General features: G+C 41.0%; 1 protein-coding gene across 1 annotated transcript; it reads left to right on the top strand.

Annotated features, from left to right (window-relative positions):
- The first annotated feature begins 11,286 nt into the window (after positions 1-11,286).
- Positions 11,287-16,116, top strand: LOC135236245 (extracellular calcium-sensing receptor). The gene is made up of 5 exons (XM_064302504.1): positions 11,287-11,667; positions 12,273-13,124; positions 13,377-13,604; positions 13,938-14,061; positions 14,657-16,116. The coding sequence occupies exons 1-5, from the start codon at positions 11,416-11,418 to the stop codon at positions 15,562-15,564; spliced, it is 2,364 nt and encodes a 787-aa protein (XP_064158574.1). The 5' UTR covers positions 11,287-11,415; the 3' UTR covers positions 15,565-16,116.
- The last annotated feature ends 1,865 nt before the right edge of the window (positions 16,117-17,981 follow it).

The raw sequence follows: 17,981 nt of genomic DNA, 5'->3' as shown, positions 1-17,981 counted from the left end.
AAGTGCATCCCCAATTCACCGACTCTGTTTCCGCTACCCCTGTTTGATGTGGATTTAATGTGAGTCCCGTTTTCAAGATGGAATAATCAAGAGAAAAAACAAACCAAGTTCTATAAACACAGATATTGAGGTCTTTTTTTTGAGGGGGGGGATTACAAGGAGAAATGACCTGTAAATAACCCTCTCTCTCACTCTCACTCTCTTTCTCTCTCATTCAAACACACACACATACACACCTATGATTTATCAATACAAAATCCTAATGTTGACTTGATATTATCATTATCATTATATTTGTGACTTTTTGACAAATTAGTGATTTACAAATAGTATGCTTCATTTATAAGCTATTTATTTCTCCTACACGAAAACAAATTTGGCAAAATGATAAAATAACATTATTTGATTGTGATACTCCATATGTTTCTGTGCTTACTTGTCACCAACCTCCAGCCCTGGCATCTGAACACCCCCCATTTTCAAAGGGGCCATCTCCTGGTTGGCAGGACAGCATGTGAATGGCATGTGCAATGTCATATACAGCCGTGTACACACTAAGTGGCCCTCAAATGGGAGACGTCAGTATAAACACTCTCAACATTGTCCAAGCTCTCAGACCCTGTGCATTGGGGCCTGCCTGACAGAGAAGGGGAGGGGTGATCTTTCAAAGATCATCCAAACAATATCTCCCAGAATTCCTGCATGAACGGGTCAGAGGGCATATCCTTGGGCTCAGTTGTATTTAATGTTATTAAAATTGAAAACATGCCTACAACCGGGCACGATGCATGGCTGAGAAAAATTGAGATAAGCAATCATATTAAAGATCCCATGTTTAAACTATAACATTATGATATGGTGAGGGGACAGTAGTGAATGTCATCCTTCAAAGGCATCCCAAGACATTGTCCTCCTCTCTGCATGTGATCTACCTCCTGAATCTTCTGGAGCAGAAATGACAAACATTCTAAGCCCTCAGTGATCACAGTTTTATTCATGTACTGCTATGCATGGCATCATTATGATCATAAAAATCAAGGGTGCAACAACAAATAGCATTATCATGCTCTTAGAACCCAGTATATTTTAGATGTTACAAAGCACCAAAAACTTTTATATAAACACACATGTGCACATACATACCACACCTGTGCATTTTCAATGCCACTGGAATTTCAACCAGAAATGAGTTTGGCTATATGACACAAAATACATGATGAGGGTTAAGAGTCCTGGAGTCACCCAACAGAGCTGAGCAGAAAGGCCACCCGAGCTCCTGCTTGTGTGTGCAAGTCTTCACGTGTGTACAAATACTGTGTACTTACCTTTAATGAGGAGACTGGAAATTATTCATTAGATAAATACCTGCAGCCCGTGAGTAATCTCTGTAGGGCAATAGAGTCCCTGCAGCTCAGACACAAACCATTATCAGCCGAGAAATATATATGCACAAAAAATAATTTTGTCAGAGGGCAGTTAACAACAGTTGCTACTAAATTGTACCTGTATTTATCACTGGGAACCCCATGGAAACACAGAAAATGGCAACAAATATTCAAAAAAAATATTGAAAGTTGAGTTGTACTGTATAAAATACAACAATATACAACAATACAACAATATACAGCAAAATTATAAGTACATTAAATAAATCAGAGTTTAAAATGAACCTTCCAAAAAAAGACAAGTAATAATGTTAATAACAGTGATAAACTGACAGCAACTAAAATATATAAAATGAATAATAGAGTAAAATTATAAGGGAATTAAACTGTAAAGAAGGTGACTGATTACAATGAATAGTTGTACCTCAGGTCTGTCTCTTCTGTGTTTGGCTGAATGATTGTGTACATTATCACTGAATTTAAGATTATTAAAAACTGTTCAGAAAGGCATTGACTGACATTCTTTGATCCATCCCTTACAGAAAATTTCAGATGCTGAAGCTTGTGATATTGCATTATGTCCCTTATCCAAACCGTTTCTGAGGATTTGTTGCTGGCTTCCATTGGTGAAAAATTGGCTGGAGGGGTGGAAAAGCCATACTGCTGGACCTTATAGCACTTACTGAGGCGTTATTTGGGAGGTGGACCAAAGAGGACCATGTCTGTGTTCTCTTCATTATTTTATGCTAAGGTATCTTATGCTATACTCATAAAAATGAGTAGCACTGTACATGCTACATACTTAAATCATTTCTCTACAGCATGAATTATATTTTTCTTTCTGTAATTTCTGGCTTTATGGTCCGGTGCATTCAAAACAATGAATTATTTTAACTGCACGTTTTAAATGACTGTGATGAATGATTTAAATACCAGTCATTCTATCTCTGCTCTCTGCTCCAAGTTCATTCAAGTCAATGACACATCAGTTTGGGGAAGGCCCTTTCCTGTTTCAATGTGACAATGCCCCTGGAGCACACAGCGAGGTCCATATAGAAACAGTTTTGTTGATAACGGGTTGGAAGAACTTGGCCTGCACAGAGCCCTGAAGTGGAGGTTGTTATAGCAGCAAAGGGTGGACTTACTCCATGTTAATGCCCATAATTTTGGATGAGATGTTGAAGGTCAGCTGTCCACATACTTTTGGCCATCTAGTGTATTATATTAGTTTTTCATAATAGAACTTAAATAGTTTCAAAATTTTTGCATAGTGATTTCAAACTGTAATGAGATGAAGCCAGGAGTACCATGCCAATACACTTCATGTCACTATGCCTAGACACAAATAATAATACAAGGCTGTCAACCAATCAGAACTGAGTATTTATTCAATTCATAGTATATATATAATATATATATATATATATATATATATATATATAAATATCACATGGCTGAAGAGTGAGAGTTTACATCCATCCATCAGACAAACAGAAAGACATTTGATGCTGTCTGTCAATGGGATCCTGAAGAGTCTATGCCTGAGTCCTGTATTACAATGCCCTCTACTGGCTGTTTTTCACAATTTCTCTAACTCAGGAGATGCCAGCCTTACACCTTGCATATTCTGTTATTTCCTTTGTGAAGGAAATGCCAAAGGAAATTGTGATTTAAAGATGACAAAAGGCTGTAACCAAACATTTTAAGACTCTAACTGAACATTTTGGTTTTATAATTCTCTAATAATTTCTCAGAAGCAAATATGACCAATGAGATTATGGCTGTACTTGTTACATGAACAGTTACAAAAAAAAGGGTCATTATTCAGATTCGCCACCACAATTTGTTTTGTTTTTTTTTCTTCACAAATGATACTTATGACACAATCAAACCTGTAATGGACCTTAAACATGCATATTCAAAGCAATCAGAAAGGCAGATTCACAAGCTGTTTTCCACGTATGTCTAAAACCTCACCTTTTTATACTAAAACTCTATCTTTCTGTTTTAAAAATAATTCAAATTTCACAGGTTTTGAGGCACAGATCTTGATGGTATGTATTTTATTGTAACTGGTCTGTCTCTAGCTTTAGTGGCATTTGATCACCATGTGAATACATTTGTCTAAGTCACTTTGGCTAAAAGCATCTGTCAAATGACTGTATTGTAAAGTGTAAAGCCCTCGTGTGGTCTAAAGCTGAAACAGCATGAAGAGGCATGTTTTTCTGAGGTAATCCAGTTTTTTAACACTGGACTGAATGTTTGCGGTTCCACTCAGTATTTACTCAATTGTTAATATGCAATATAGATATACATTTTTACAAATAGATTCATATCTCACGCATTTATATATCCACAATTAAATCAGAAGTGCTTTAGGACATGATCCTTAGTGCAGAGTACTCACAGTTGCACAAAACATATCTTTTTAAGAGAAATTAGAGAATACATGCTTACAGGAGAGGATCTCATGTGTAAAAGGAGTTTGTGTTTGTCCTGGTGTTGAGATTTTTGCAATGAATGTTTCTTATAATTGTCTGATTTACATTGTTTAAAAGTGCTTTCTGTAATCAGTTCACTGCGTCCTTCTGATGAAGCAAGACAGTCAGAATCTTAATATTCTATCTGCTCAGAACAGTCATCTGTCAGAAACCATAACTGGCATGGGGAAGGATAGGAATATCGCTCTCCTACTCGAGAGCTACTTTCCCATGATATGACACCTCAATCATGATGGATGTGTCTTGATATAATTTTGATAGGACGTGTTATGAATTCATAAGATCTATTTTCCTCCTTCCCAAATGACGTGTTGTGTTTTGCAGATGATAGCTAAGACACAGTGGTGCTGCAGCCTGCAATGTTTTTTTTTTTTTTGTGAATAGCTGTGATTGGCTCACTCCAGGGCCAATCCCCCCACTCATACAGGCCAGTAGATTAATTATGATGCAACATTAGAATGGAGGTTGCGTCTCTTGCTTGCCCATTGCACAGAAGTCATTACTTCAGAGAGAAACAGTTACTTGTCTCCACTTGCCAAATTGGCTCGACTACACCTGAGTCCATGCCCCCCAGGTCACAAGTAAATTGGACTTCCACTTCAGTACCCCTCCCTCCCATCAGGTCTTTTTACGCTTTACCAGATTCACAGATCGCTGTTAATTAAAATGTCACTTATGGTAAATCCATAATAGCACATGTCCCACTGGTGGTGTAGCTGAGGTCATAAACAGGACACCATGGGGATCCTGGGCCAGTTATTTTTTTTGTTTGCCTGACTTGTGACAGTAGTGCTAACCCATTGAGATGATGTCACAGGAAAAATCTTTTGGTTCACATGCCTCCCACTTGTTTTCTGTTTTTTTTTTTTTTTTAATTGGTTTTCATTCTAAATAAGAGACGCCCAAATAGTACAGTAGGTCAGAGGTGTCAAAATCAGGTTCTGGAGGGCCACAGAACATGCATGTACTAGTGGTTTCTTTTTTGTCAACAGTCATTTAAGGCCTTGAGACCAAGCTATGTGGATTATTCTGCAACTGCTTAAATGTTTTTAGTGAAAAACACAAAAAAGCAGCGAACACCGCAACCCCCCCAGGACTGGATTCTGACACCCGTGTATGTGATTGAATTTAGCATGATCTCTAGGCATGATTATGGAACAAGGTCACATGCTAAATAAAATGCAATTTCTATAATAATTTTTTTAATCTCTGAAAATGATTGCAGCTGCAAGGCGTCATCTTACATTGCTTATTAATCAGGTGTGATAAATAAGGTATTATATTATTTCAACAATAAAGCCATTTGACAAGTTAGGAAAGTATAGAGGTTTAACAACATAATATGGTCAATGAAGGAACCTTGCATGCATAATTGTGAGTGGACAGTGTGAAAAATATATGCTTTGGAAAATGTGTGTGTAATACTGTCTGCCTTTAAATGTGGCTGTAATTATACAGTGTGTTAAATTAGTGAAGGCAGTGGTGGGAATGTGTGGATGGCTGTTTCACATCGCAATAGGATAGACTAATATGAAATGCTCTCTGCACATCATTTTCCACATCATCTTTGATTAGGGTAATGGACTGCTTTCTCACAGACAGCCAGGGTGGGAGTAGGGGTACAGGGTCAGGAGGGTTGGAAGTAGCGAGGAACAGTGTGGTTATTTGAGTGGTGTGCTGAAGGGGGTACAGGCCACAACCTGCTAGAATGTGGGGGGAGGTAAGCAGAGAATAGGCCAGAAAAGAGGCAAGACAAGATGACAGCCTCCATCCTTACCAGTTGCATACAATGTGACTTTAACAAAGAAGGAGTCCATCCATCCATTATTCATACCAGCATATCCTGGTCATGGTCACGGGGGGTTGCTGGAGCCTATCACAGCGTGCATTGGGCGAGAAGCAGGAATACACCCTAGACAGGCCGCCAATCTATCACAGGGCACACATTCCATTTACTCACCATTTACTCACACACTCAGTTGCCATGGGCAACTTATAATCTCCAATTAGCCTACCTGCATGTCTTTGGACTGTGAGAGGAAACCGGAGCACTCAGAGGAAACCCATGCGTACACAGGGAGAATATGCATACGCTACGCAGAAAGGCCCTGGTTGGGATTCAAACCTCGGACCTTCTTGCTGTGAGGCGACAGTGCTACCCACTGCACTACCGTACATAATAAACCCTTAAATAAATCCCACTATTTCCTTATTATATACAGCACAGATATGGTGTTCACATTTGTGTTAGGGCACTTTTTATTTATTTAATTATTTATTTTCTTTGGCTGTGCCTCCAGATGAAAATGTAATCTGTACGCCACTTTTCAGGTCAAGTACTGGAGACACAGATTATGAAAAAGCAACCCATAGACTAAAATAATTTTTGCAGGATTGGTCCAAATACAGTCAAACCTTTATGCTATCAGAATTATTTGGAGGATAATATTATAATAATGACATACAAATTCTAAACATGAGTTAAGAGCTTTGGTGCCTGATATTCAAAATGCCCTAATTTCTAGACAAAACAATGTGATTAAAATTATTTTCAATTAAAGTCGTAATTGTTAATGTACCACTGTAACTATAACAGTAATGTTATGGTAACCTATCTGTGGTGCAGTTTCTCTCTCCTCCTATTCTAGCCTTCTTTTTTTAATGAAGAATTTTACTCCTCTCTGTCAAAAGCTAAATGTTAAGGTTTTCATTAGCTGGGTGAATGCTGATGCTTGCTAAATGCTAGCTAACATTAATCAACATAATGTTGATAACTTTGCAGTCTTCCGAAGGGCAGAGAACATGTTATTTCGAGGAAACAATGCATAACAATGGCAGAACAACTTTTACCAATTTTGAAAAGCTTAAAATATTTCCTTACCTTGCTCAGATATGGTTGCATTACTGTCCTTTTTTCTGGTCTTTTCTACATGCACCGGCTATGAGGGGGCGAAGGGGGCAGCTCGTGCAGCAAAATGACAGTTGGCTGTATGTCACTATCCCATTTGAAAGAAAAAATAATGAATACAAAAGTATAGTGTGTTGCTAATAGAAATAAGCAACCAAATACTGAAAAATCTTGTTTTTTCGGTGGGCTGCCCAAATAAATCAATTGCATGGGAAACACTGCCTAACTGTCACGGTTTCAGTTACTGAGTTTTCCCTTGTGTTTTGTGTAATGTAGGAGTACTGTATGTCTTTGTGAAGAACCAACATAACACATGAGAATTCAGTTTTTCTTATTGATGCAAAATTCCATCACATTTGATCTGTGAAAGTTCATTTTTAAAAGTATTTTACTATTTGAATCCACTCTGAAATACCTCCTTTAATTCCTACTGTCTTCATTTTGCTAAACAGTCTCTCGTGTGGTGCTTTATAAAATGCCTTTTGGAAATATAAGTAAATAATATCATAAGCCTTGTTATAATCAAAACACTTTGCAGCTTCTGCCAATATACAGGAATGTACCGAGCACTACCCTAAGATTATGAATTTGGCTCTTTGAGAGAAGCTTTAAATCTTAAGAAACCTATCCAGTTGTGAGTACATGTTGTTTGAAGTACAGTAGACCTATACAGGGCTGTAGCAGTTGTCAAAGATCTGTGCTGATACACCTTGATGGAGAGCAGGCTGATGTTAGCGTTAGGGCTGATCAGTTTAATTTCCTGTCTTTTGGGGCTTTCGGCAAATGCAAACATTGCAAATGCAAAACTTTTTTTTGTGATTCATTTATGAACAGAGTTTTATTATTAATGCAGTGTTTTGAATCAATTTCTTTTTTAGGCTTAATGAATGTAATGTATTAAATGTAAAATCAAATCACAATGTGTGCTTCTTAAATGCAATAAAATATTTGCAATATTTATCCCTGAATTATCAATGCAAAACTGAATGAATGGAGCTGTAGGTAGGTGTGCACTATTACTCCCAAGGAGGCTCAGTTGCAATCTCAGGGTAGCAATAGGGGAGATGAGTCACTCATAGGCCTGAAGCAGCTGCTCTCTCCAGCAACCACACACTGCCTGCAGCACTGCTATAATGATCTGTTCCCAAACACGAGCATCACTTATCACACAAAGCAATCCTTAATGACTCATTAATCCTCAGGTTTAGTAGCACTACTGAGAGTCTTTCTCCTCTGGGCAGCAGGCAGGAAGAGAAGGGGCTCTGGACTACAAAATAAAGCACTACCACTGGTGCATTTAAATAATATGATAATCCTTCAACTCCATGTTTTTCCATGTGCGAGTACACAAAAACATTAAATATTTTAAAAGGTATCACACAAGCATTTCACTGTAAAAAAAAAAAATAGCACATGCCACCTATTAGCATCTTGTGTACAGAAGTGAGTGGATTTTGGTATTACTATTTGCTGTTACACATCCGACTGCTCCAACTTTCCTACACCCTCGATGCTGGAACCTCACCTGTCGCCTTCACCTCTGAGCCTGACCCCACACGCTGTACCGAGTGAGTGAGAGATCCTGTCTGCTGTGATTAGGGAACACTCCTCCGGCTCTGGCTCAGGTGTCTGGGTGTCACGTGGTTTATTTGAGGGTTGAATTAAGGCAGAAAGATGTGGAAGTGTACCCTGTGCATGGACGCTCTTGGTTATATTTAAGGTGCCTTTACTTCCTCCATGGTGTTACACGTATGATCAGTGCACCTTCTCCTGTCCTCAGCTTTAACCCTAACTCCATTTAATTCCCAGGGCTCTTTGTAACAAATCCCCCCTGTCTTAAATAAACCAAATTATTTCCAAATTATATACAGTACAGACATGGTTCAAAGCTTGAAATAAAGAGCACATTTGTACCAATATAAGAATCTCCTCAAATACACAAAACCACAGAAGTATCTGAGTGATGAAGAAACGTGTAGTCTTACCCGGTGCTACTGAAACGGGATTCATTTAATGTTATCTCAGTCATCTGACTCCAAAATAATGTTCTAAACTTTCCTCTGTATTAACGGTTAGGCATAGATGGTGGTGACTGCTTTCCACCAGTAGTGTGGCTCTATACGAAGGTTGAAGGCAGGTAGGGGTTCCACTGGCCCCCTGGTCCCCCTTCAAATCCCCTTTGGGATGGTGAGGCAAGTTGGAAAATAGCAAACAGAGAAAGGTGAAGGTGTGTTGGGTTTTTATACAGGATGAAATCTCCAATTTAGGAAGATTTGTTTGAATACATGAAAAATAAGTACAATAGTGATGCACATGTCTAATAGCTCATAAAGCCAATAGCATTATGTCTTACACTGTAATTACAAAAATAACGCAATTTTAAAAAATGTGTCAGCAGTCTGATGTAGCGGTAAGAAGAAGGGGGCCCTTGAACGGCCAAAGTGGTGCAGGCAAAAGGTTTAGGTCCTCAGCGTGCTCTGATGTCTCCCCTGTTAGAAGTCAGATCGCCTTCACTGGAGAAGCACTGGGTCCCACAGGGTCAACAAAAAAGCCCAGCTGTCGTTTGCTAATTAAAATCTCATCCCATGTCTTACCACATGAACATCATGTTTTCCCTTACACAGACAACCCACAATAATAAACAACCTTGTTTTTTTTTTTTTTTTCCATTCATGCTGCATGTCACTTGTGTATTAGCTGACGCTACTGCTGTGTTTTGTCTGCTTGTAATGTTTAAAAAAAGATCACAAAAAGCACCTTTTGAACTTTAAACCTCAGTCACTGCAGTTTGGAATAGAAGTAAGAGAAAAAGAGAAGTAGCATGAGTTCACATAACACATAATGGTGTATTCTAATTATGCACATGGTCCTGTGGACATATGAGGCCAAGATTCACTTGTATCAGAGTGATAGCAACAGCAAAGTCTGGGGGCCAAAATGAACTTTCCATGATCCAAAACACCACCCCTCGTCTGTGAAACATGGTGGCAGGGTTGTTATGGTTCGGGTATGTATGGATGCCACTGGTACTGGCTCGCTTGTCATCAATGATGATGTAACTGACAGAAACAGCAGAATGAATTTTGAAGTGTACAGAAGCATCTTATCTGCGGTTCAGGCAAATGCTTCCAAACTCATTGGCTGGCGCAACAACAAAGGAGTTACTGGTAAAGCAACAAAGTAGGTTTTCAAAGCCAAAAATTGGAAAACTCTTGACTGACAAAGTTAGTCACTCGAACCAAATCAAATTGAATATGTGTTTCATATGCTAAAGAAAAAACTTAAGGCAACTGGCCCAAAATAAGGCGGAGCTGAAGATGGCTGCAGTACAGGCATGAGGTTCACCAGAGAGGATACTCAGCATGTGGTGATGTCTGTGGGTCATTGCATGTGACAAAGTACTAAACATGACTGCTTTCATTTAGATAGCATTAATATGGCCCAAACGTTATGTTGCCCTGAAATAGGGGGGGTATGTAGAAAAAGTGCTGCATGGTTCACTAAATTTCTACATGGTGAAACCAAAGTGTGTAAAATACCCTCCAATACAAGATTTGTGAGTACAGAGGCAAATCAAGAAGAAATGTCTTTGTCCCAAACATTATGGAGCTCAATGTAGCTCTTGCAGTTGCATCAACTAAAATGTAAAGTAAAATTGTGTAGTTAGATTAAATAAGGTAATTGGAATTGGAATGGAAATAATCTGAATTGTGGTGCAGTATTAATCAAATTTCATAGGGTAGGCTGTATTTTTGGTTTGCATTTTTCTTTTTTATTGAACTAATAATCTGACCATATGGCATGATCACTGAATTTTTCTTGCGCTGGTCTCACGTATTTCACAAGTACTTTCGTGATTATGCCATCTGTGTGGTAAAGACCACATCTGTGTGCGTGTATACGTCTGTGTTAATGTGTTCACGAGCGCATAAGTGTGTGTGCGCATGCTTGTAATGTGAATGCGAATCTGCCTGTGTATTGTATACCTTTACTCTTGATTTCCCTGAAGGTAGAATTCTCATTAATCAGACCCTATAAAATCCCAATGAGGCGCAAACAGTGTGGAGTTGGAGTTTGGAGGCTGGTGAGCTCTGATGGGTTTCCTTTTGGGCTTACTCTCGGCGTTGTGTTTGTGCGCGGCGTTTATGCGAACAGCTAGCGAGCCGGAGGACTGCGTGCGCTGGGATGATCTGGACACCGCCGTGGTCCACAAAGACGGCCACGTGGTTCTGGCAGGCATGTTCCCCATTCACTCCAAAGGCGTGGAGCAGGAGCATGCGTACAAGCAGAGGCCGGGGAGAAGGAAGTGCCGAGGGTAAACCCTCCTTTCCTACCTGCTGCAGTTTGTAATGAGGCAAGAACACTTGCACAGAGCTGTCTGAGCGTACATGCTGTTCAGCCTTTCGGATAGCAGCATGGCACTGTCTAGACTCGTGACCAGACAAACATGGATTAGAATTGATCTGGACATTGCTGTAGCATAATTTTGATACCGCATACCAAGCCATGTAATCAACACTAGCTAGTGCATAATGTGATTATGATTATGATGATCGTGATAATGAGTGTGAAGTGAACTATCCGCAGGTTTAATCTCCGTGTGTTCCGGTGGTCCCAAGCGATGATATTCTTCATCGAGGAGATTAACAGGAACCCAGCCCTCCTACCCAACATCACGCTGGGCTACAGATTGTATGACACCTGTGGGCTGGAGCAGCTTTCGGTGAGGACAGCCCTGTCTGTCATCTCGCAGCCCCTCAAGAGCTGGGGAGGGAGGTGCGTGTCTCCCAGCCTGCCCCTCATCATTGGGGACTCGGGCTCCACGCTGTCCATGGCCATCTCCCGTGTGCTCAACCTTAACAGGGTCCCTCTGGTGAGAAAAACAAACCTCGCTCCACGGGGCACAAACAAAGACTGAATTTAAAAAATACCAAAAGCTGCATCAGTATTGTACTCCTGGCTCTGATATTGTGGGGGAATTTTATGACTGTATGAGTGCTTAGTTTATCGCTCTGTGATTTACGCTATCACTATTACAAGAACGAGTCAAATAATTTTAAGCATCTTTTTATTCCATTCCATTAAATGAAGAACTGACAGATGATTTTATGTGCATTCATAGTGTTATTGCTCATTTTCTTTACAGCTAGTGCTGTCTGTGAAACTGTAAATCACCACTTTTTCCAGAAAACATCTTAATCCTTCAGACGATCATTGCGGTCCGATGGAGAATATAACTCTCCGCAGTGCAGGCATGCACACAAATGTCTTTGGCATTTATTTTTCTTCCTCTAAAGCAATGTGACATGCTCTTGCTAGAGATTTATTTTTTTATTTGATGATCAGTGTTGACATTTTCACTTTTTTATTTTTTCTCTTATATCATTTATTCATGTTGAATCTATATTTCATTTATGCTGTCATGTCAGACTCAGTATTAAATTGATTTAAATTTGTTTTCAATCTTTCTTGCTGCAGGTGAGCTACTTTGCCTCATGCGCATGTCTGAGTGACAAGCGTCAGTTTCCATATTTTTTCCGCACAATCCCGAGTGACGTGAACCAGGCTGACGCCCTGGCCCGCCTGGTGCGTCACTTTGGGTGGACCTGGGTGGGCACCATGGGGGCAGACGACGACTACGGACGCACGGGCATCGACATGTTCACGGCCGAGGTGACCAAATTGGGCGTGTGCGTGGCTTTCAGGGTGATTATCCCCAAGCTGCCATCCAGTGAAAGCATGCGTGAGATTGTCACGATAATACGTGACTCCACTGCTACGGTGATTGTGGCCTTCGCTATTGAAGAGGACATCCACCCTGTCATTCAAGAGATTGTCCGGCAAAATGTGACAGGGAAGCAGTGGGTGGCAAGCGAAGCCTGGGTCACGTCCACCCTCATCTCTACCCGGGAGAACCTTCCCTTCCTGGATGGGACCATCGGCTTTGCCATCCGCAGGGCGGAGATGCCTGAGTTGAAACAGTTCCTTGAGACCCTCAACCCACTGGCTGAGCCCCACAACCCCTTTGCAAGGGAATTCTGGGAAATGCAGTTTCAGTGTTCCCTGAACACAACAGAACCATTTGCCTCTACCACTGAGTCCACCGCCTATAACAATACCTGCACGGGGGCAGAGAGGATTCAGGACACAGACAGCATCTACAATGACGTGTCCCAGCTCAGGGTCACCTATAACATGCACAAGGCTGTTTACTCCGTGGCTCACGCCTTGCACAACATGCTGATGTGCCAGCATGGGGGAGGAGGCAGGGGAGGGGCCAGGACACTCACCAGCGGCTGTGCAGACATACACACACTGCAGCCGTGGCAGGTAAATGCACAGAGGGAGACTCTGCACAGATTCTCTGCATCAGTGATGAGTAAAACAGATGTAGAGTTAAATTATGCCTGAAAATACATGTAGAAAGTATGTATTTACAATTATTCAAAAATGTTATAGTGGTGAAATATTGTAAAATTGATTTTCATAACAATATATCATATAGTATTAAACAGAATAAGAAGTGAAATTGCAGTAAGTGAAATTTTGAGATAAGAAGTAAAATTGCACATGACCTCCTAGATTGTGCAGTACCTGAAGGAGGTGAGCTACACCAACCTCTTTGGGGACGTTGTTCATTTTGATGCGAATGGTGACCCGGTGGGGTCCTATGACATCATCAACTGGCAGAAGAACGGAGATGGTTCGGTGAAGTATGTGACCGTGGGGCGTTTTGACTCCTCCCTGCCGCTCCAGCAACAGCTGGTGTTCAGTCAGAGGGACATCGTGTGGCACGGTGTGCACAGGGAGGTGAGCTGGGAAGGGTACAGTGGTGCTCTGGGAGGGGGGGTGGGGTTGGTAGGAGAATAGAAGTGAGTGATCAGTAGAGAGGGGGTGCACCGAGAGAGGATACAGGGCAGGGAGGCGAGTGGTGAATTTATGAGTGGGACGGCTGTGCTGCCCATACACGCCGTCATTTAGTCTGTGTAGTTCTCTGTTCTGTTACCAGCCCCATGTCCTCTTTGGCCCTGACAAAACAGCAAAATGAGATGTAAGTGCTCACAGCACAAAATGACCTTGCCCCCAGAGCTCACCTTCACCGTTGTGCTGTTTTCCCGCATGGCCGTCCTGTTTGTTTGGCAGGTTCCTGTGTCGGTGTGCTCAGAGACCTGCCCCACCGGCTACAGGAAAGCCTCACGCACAGGACAGCCTGTGTGCTGCTATGACTGTGTGCTCTGTGCTGAGGGCACCATCAGCAACAGCACAGGTAAACACAGCCACAGACCTGACCCTTCTAATGGCACAGATAAATAACGTAACACACTAGCATAGGTAAATATAGTCACACACCTGTTCCTACTGACAGCATACATGCATTGCAATTACATGCACATTCAGATATAAAGCCTTGTCTTTGGATGAAATTTGCATACATATATAATTTATGGGCAGTGGGAGGCACTGTCGCCTCACAGCAAAAATTTCTTGGGACCGTATGCACACCGCACAAGTTTTTTAACACTTAGAATTTTACTGGGCATTCCTGGTTTGCATCTTGCCCTTTACCCTCTCAAACTTTCTACAACATGCAATTTGGTCATATTTGCCTGCCTTTGATTATTTACACATTATTCAAACTATTTTTTTTTATTTTTTTTTCGTTTTTGGCACTTAATAAAAATGACCACCTTTCGCCTGATTTCTTTTGTCCTCCTGTTGACTGACCTACTTGTGCTTCACATAATAACCTTACTCTCTGCACATTCTACAGCACCAGTTCATTTCAGTCCTGTCCTGAGAACAGTCATAATTGTCCTCAAACGAGCCGTCTCCATATTCAGAAAACTTGTCTCTGTCCTCAGATCAGCCAGAGTGTATTCCATGTCCGGAGGACTTCTGGTCCAATAAGAAACGGGACAGCTGTGTTGTCAAGGAGATAGAGTTCCTGTCCTACACAGAGTCCTTCGGAATGGCGCTGGCAGCCATGGCGATCCTGGGTGCCTTATCCACTGCAGCGGTGGGGGCCATTTTCCTGTGGCACAGGCGCACCCCGATCGTGCGCGCGAACAACTCGGAGCTGAGCTTCCTCCTGCTGCTGTCGCTGACGTGCTGTTTCCTGTGCGTGCTGACCTTCCTGGGCCGGCCCTCGCACTGGGGCTGCCGGCTCCGCCGCACCTCCTTTGGCATCAGCTTCGCCCTCTGCCTCTCTTGCCTGCTCAGCAAGACCCTGGTCGTGCTGATGGCATTCCAGGCTACGCTGCCCGGCAACAGTGTGGCGCGCTGGTTCGGCCCCACTCAGCAGCGCCTGGGCGTGCTGGTCTGCGTCGCTGTGCAGGTGGGAATCTGCGGGGTGTGGCTCGCCAGAGCTTCGCCTTACCCGATTAAGAACACCTGGCTGTACAGGGACAGAATCATCCTGGAGTGCCACCTGGGGTCTGTGGTGCTCTTCGGATGTGTTCTGGGCTACATCGGCTGCTTGGCAGGCTTCTGCTGCATCTTGGCCTTCCTTGCTAGGAAACTGCCTGATAATTTTAACGAAGCCAAATTCATCACCTTCAGCATGCTCATATTCTGTGCAGTCTGGATCACCTTCATACCAGCTTATGTCAGCTCACCTGGAAAGTTCACTGTAGCTGTGGAAATATTTGCCATTTTAGCATCCAGTTTCGGTGTCCTCCTCTGTATCTTTGCTCCAAAGACTTTTATTATCATATTTCAACCCGAGAAGAATTCCAAAAGAAACCTCCTTTCCCAAAGATCAGCAAGGTGACACATACTGCTGATCTTATTAGCTGCTCACCTTATCAGATATCTTCCTAAGCATGCTGAGAGTCAACCTATGAAAGATGAAGTATCTTCATTCTGCCAAGTATCTGTAATTTAGAGACCATTTTGATCTCAATGTGCAAACAAACAGGTTCGTCCTCTATAGAGAGTAAGTAAGTAAGTAAGTAACTTTGATCTTTATGCATTTAGTCATTGTATTTAACTGTATTTGAGGTCACGCCTAACATACAGAGCTTTTATAAATGCCTGCAGAGATGTATTAATACAGTTTCACCACCTGAGTGTGCTGTTGCACCAGTGTACTGTCACTGTCTGAACAACCGCTTTGGACATTCAAGGGCCCCAGTTTTGACTACTCTAGGCTTAGTGTTTCTCTCATTTTCCCTTGCAATACATGTTTGTATGTATCTAATAATGGTACAAAATTCTACTCAGTCATTTGACTTATGTCTTTCCCTGCTGGAACATGGTACAATAAAATCAGAATGCAAGGTTTGTATTATCATATACCATAAAGTAGTCAAAAAGTATAAAATTGCTATTTCTTCTTTATTTACAGCTTACACGAAATATCACTTTGAAATATCAATTTAAAAACACACAGTGTGGAATGATTTAGTTAGTAATGTTGAAAGTACTGTTTCCAACCTGTACATTCTCCACCTACTAGTATTTCTAAAACAAAACATCTCTGTCTAGCAAACTTGGAGCTAAACTAGTCGGCTCCACCCAGACAGGCAGAAAAATATAATTTAGTCTGCATATGACGATAAATGACAGAAAAATATTTGGAGACAATTCTGTTGTTAATTGAAAATTATTCAGTGAAGTATACACCCTACACTTCCTTGATCAAACTTTATTTTATTTGCATGTATAGTTTGTGTACTTCTACTCTTCTAACTTCTTGTATTTTCCATTTGTCCTTTCTCTGTCTTCATTATAACATATTTAGTTGTCACACATGAACAAAATATGCCCTGCTGCACTCTATAACTATGACTTAAGTCTCTGTTTGAAAGAACATGAGGGTACATTTTCTGCTTTTGGACTGAAGAATTATTTTGAAAAACATGAGTTAACAAGGTCTCTGCGCAAAAACTATGACATTCAAGAACTCCCAACAGACCATCATTCAGCAACCTGAACCATACATCTCTTAATACAAGTCTTGCTGACCTTTGCAAACTATACTGTATCTCAAAAAAGAAAAAAGCAAATGCTTTACATCAACAGAATTTCATTCCATCTCAATGCTAGTGTTTATTCAAATAAAAAAGTTAGGACTTTTTTTTTCCAGAAGAGGCTTAATTCATTTATGAACACAGAATCTTTTTTGCAGTTAAAATGGTACTCTGAGCTGTTTCGATAAGATTCTGTGTTTGGTTTCAGGGAGTACAGATAGCACTCAATAACATATGTATTAATCTCTGAGGGACATATTTGACAGCCAGCAGACAGCCTGGGTTCAGTTAGAGAGGTCAGTGAAAAGGGGGTACGGAGCAGCTGGGGGTACACACAGAACGCAGAGAGGAAGGGAATGTTAGGGGGAAACATTTCCTGGATTGCGCAATCAGGAATGTGAAAGTCAAAAGTATCATGTACCCCCTGTAGTCCCATTTATGGGCATGTTCAAATACAGAGGTGGTAGGGAAGTAGAAACCCCTTTCTGAGTTAATGCAGAGGAATTTCTATGGAGGGCATGATGTTCCCATGCTGTATGCTCCCTCAAGACTGAAGTCCCAGATGTCCTCCCCTGCAGCAATTCAATTCAATTCAATTCAATTCAATTCAATTCAATTCAATTCAATTCAATTCAATTCAATTCAATTCAATTCAATTCAATTCAATTCAATTCAATTCAATTCAATTCAATTCAATTCAATTCAATTCAATTCAATTCAATTCAATTCAATTCAATTCAATTCAATTCAATTCAATTCAATTCAATTCAATTCAATTCGCATGGTAAGGGTACACTTACATTGCCAAAGCATACACTCACGTGACAAACATAACAGACAGGCAATAACAATTAACTACAATAAACAGAATAAATATAAAATCCAGACCACAGAAATAAAATTCTACATCTAGAAGATAACGTATACAAAATGTCAATGAACTATAATAGCTTTACTTTTTTGATGTCAATGTTACTCCCTGTCCCTCAGTTTGTGGCAAGTGGCAATGTATTGTGCTGCCAAATCCACACATTCCCTTCTTTCTCCCAAAAGGAATGGCAGCTTCTCTGTCTCTGAGAGCGTCTCAAATTGTGGGCAGATTTTTTTCATTTTGAGGAAGAACAGTGACCTTGTTTCTCTGTATTTCTCACATTTCGTGAGGAAATGAAGCTCTGTCTCCACCTCTTCAATGTCACAAAGTGAGCACAACCTGTCC

The sequence above is a fragment of the Anguilla rostrata genome, chromosome 12 (assembly GCF_018555375.3).
Source record: "Anguilla rostrata isolate EN2019 chromosome 12, ASM1855537v3, whole genome shotgun sequence".
NCBI classification, from domain to species: Eukaryota; Metazoa; Chordata; class Actinopteri; order Anguilliformes; family Anguillidae; genus Anguilla; species Anguilla rostrata.
The sequence above is the reverse complement of the archived record's forward strand: the minus strand, read 5'-3'. Positions and strand labels throughout refer to the sequence as shown.

What these genes read in the sequence shown, in the direction of transcription:
- LOC135236245 (XM_064302504.1), top strand. Translation starts at nt 11,416, where the DNA reads ATGATATTCTTCATCGAGGAGATTAACAGGAACCCAGCCCTCCTACCC. An exon ending in ACACACTGCAGCCGTGGCAG is followed by an intron (nt 13,125 to 13,376) that starts GTAAATGCACAG and finishes ATGACCTCCTAG; the next exon opens with ATTGTGCAGTACCTGAAGGA. An exon ending in CACCATCAGCAACAGCACAG is followed by an intron (nt 14,062 to 14,656) that starts GTAAACACAGCC and finishes CTCTGTCCTCAG; the next exon opens with ATCAGCCAGAGTGTATTCCA.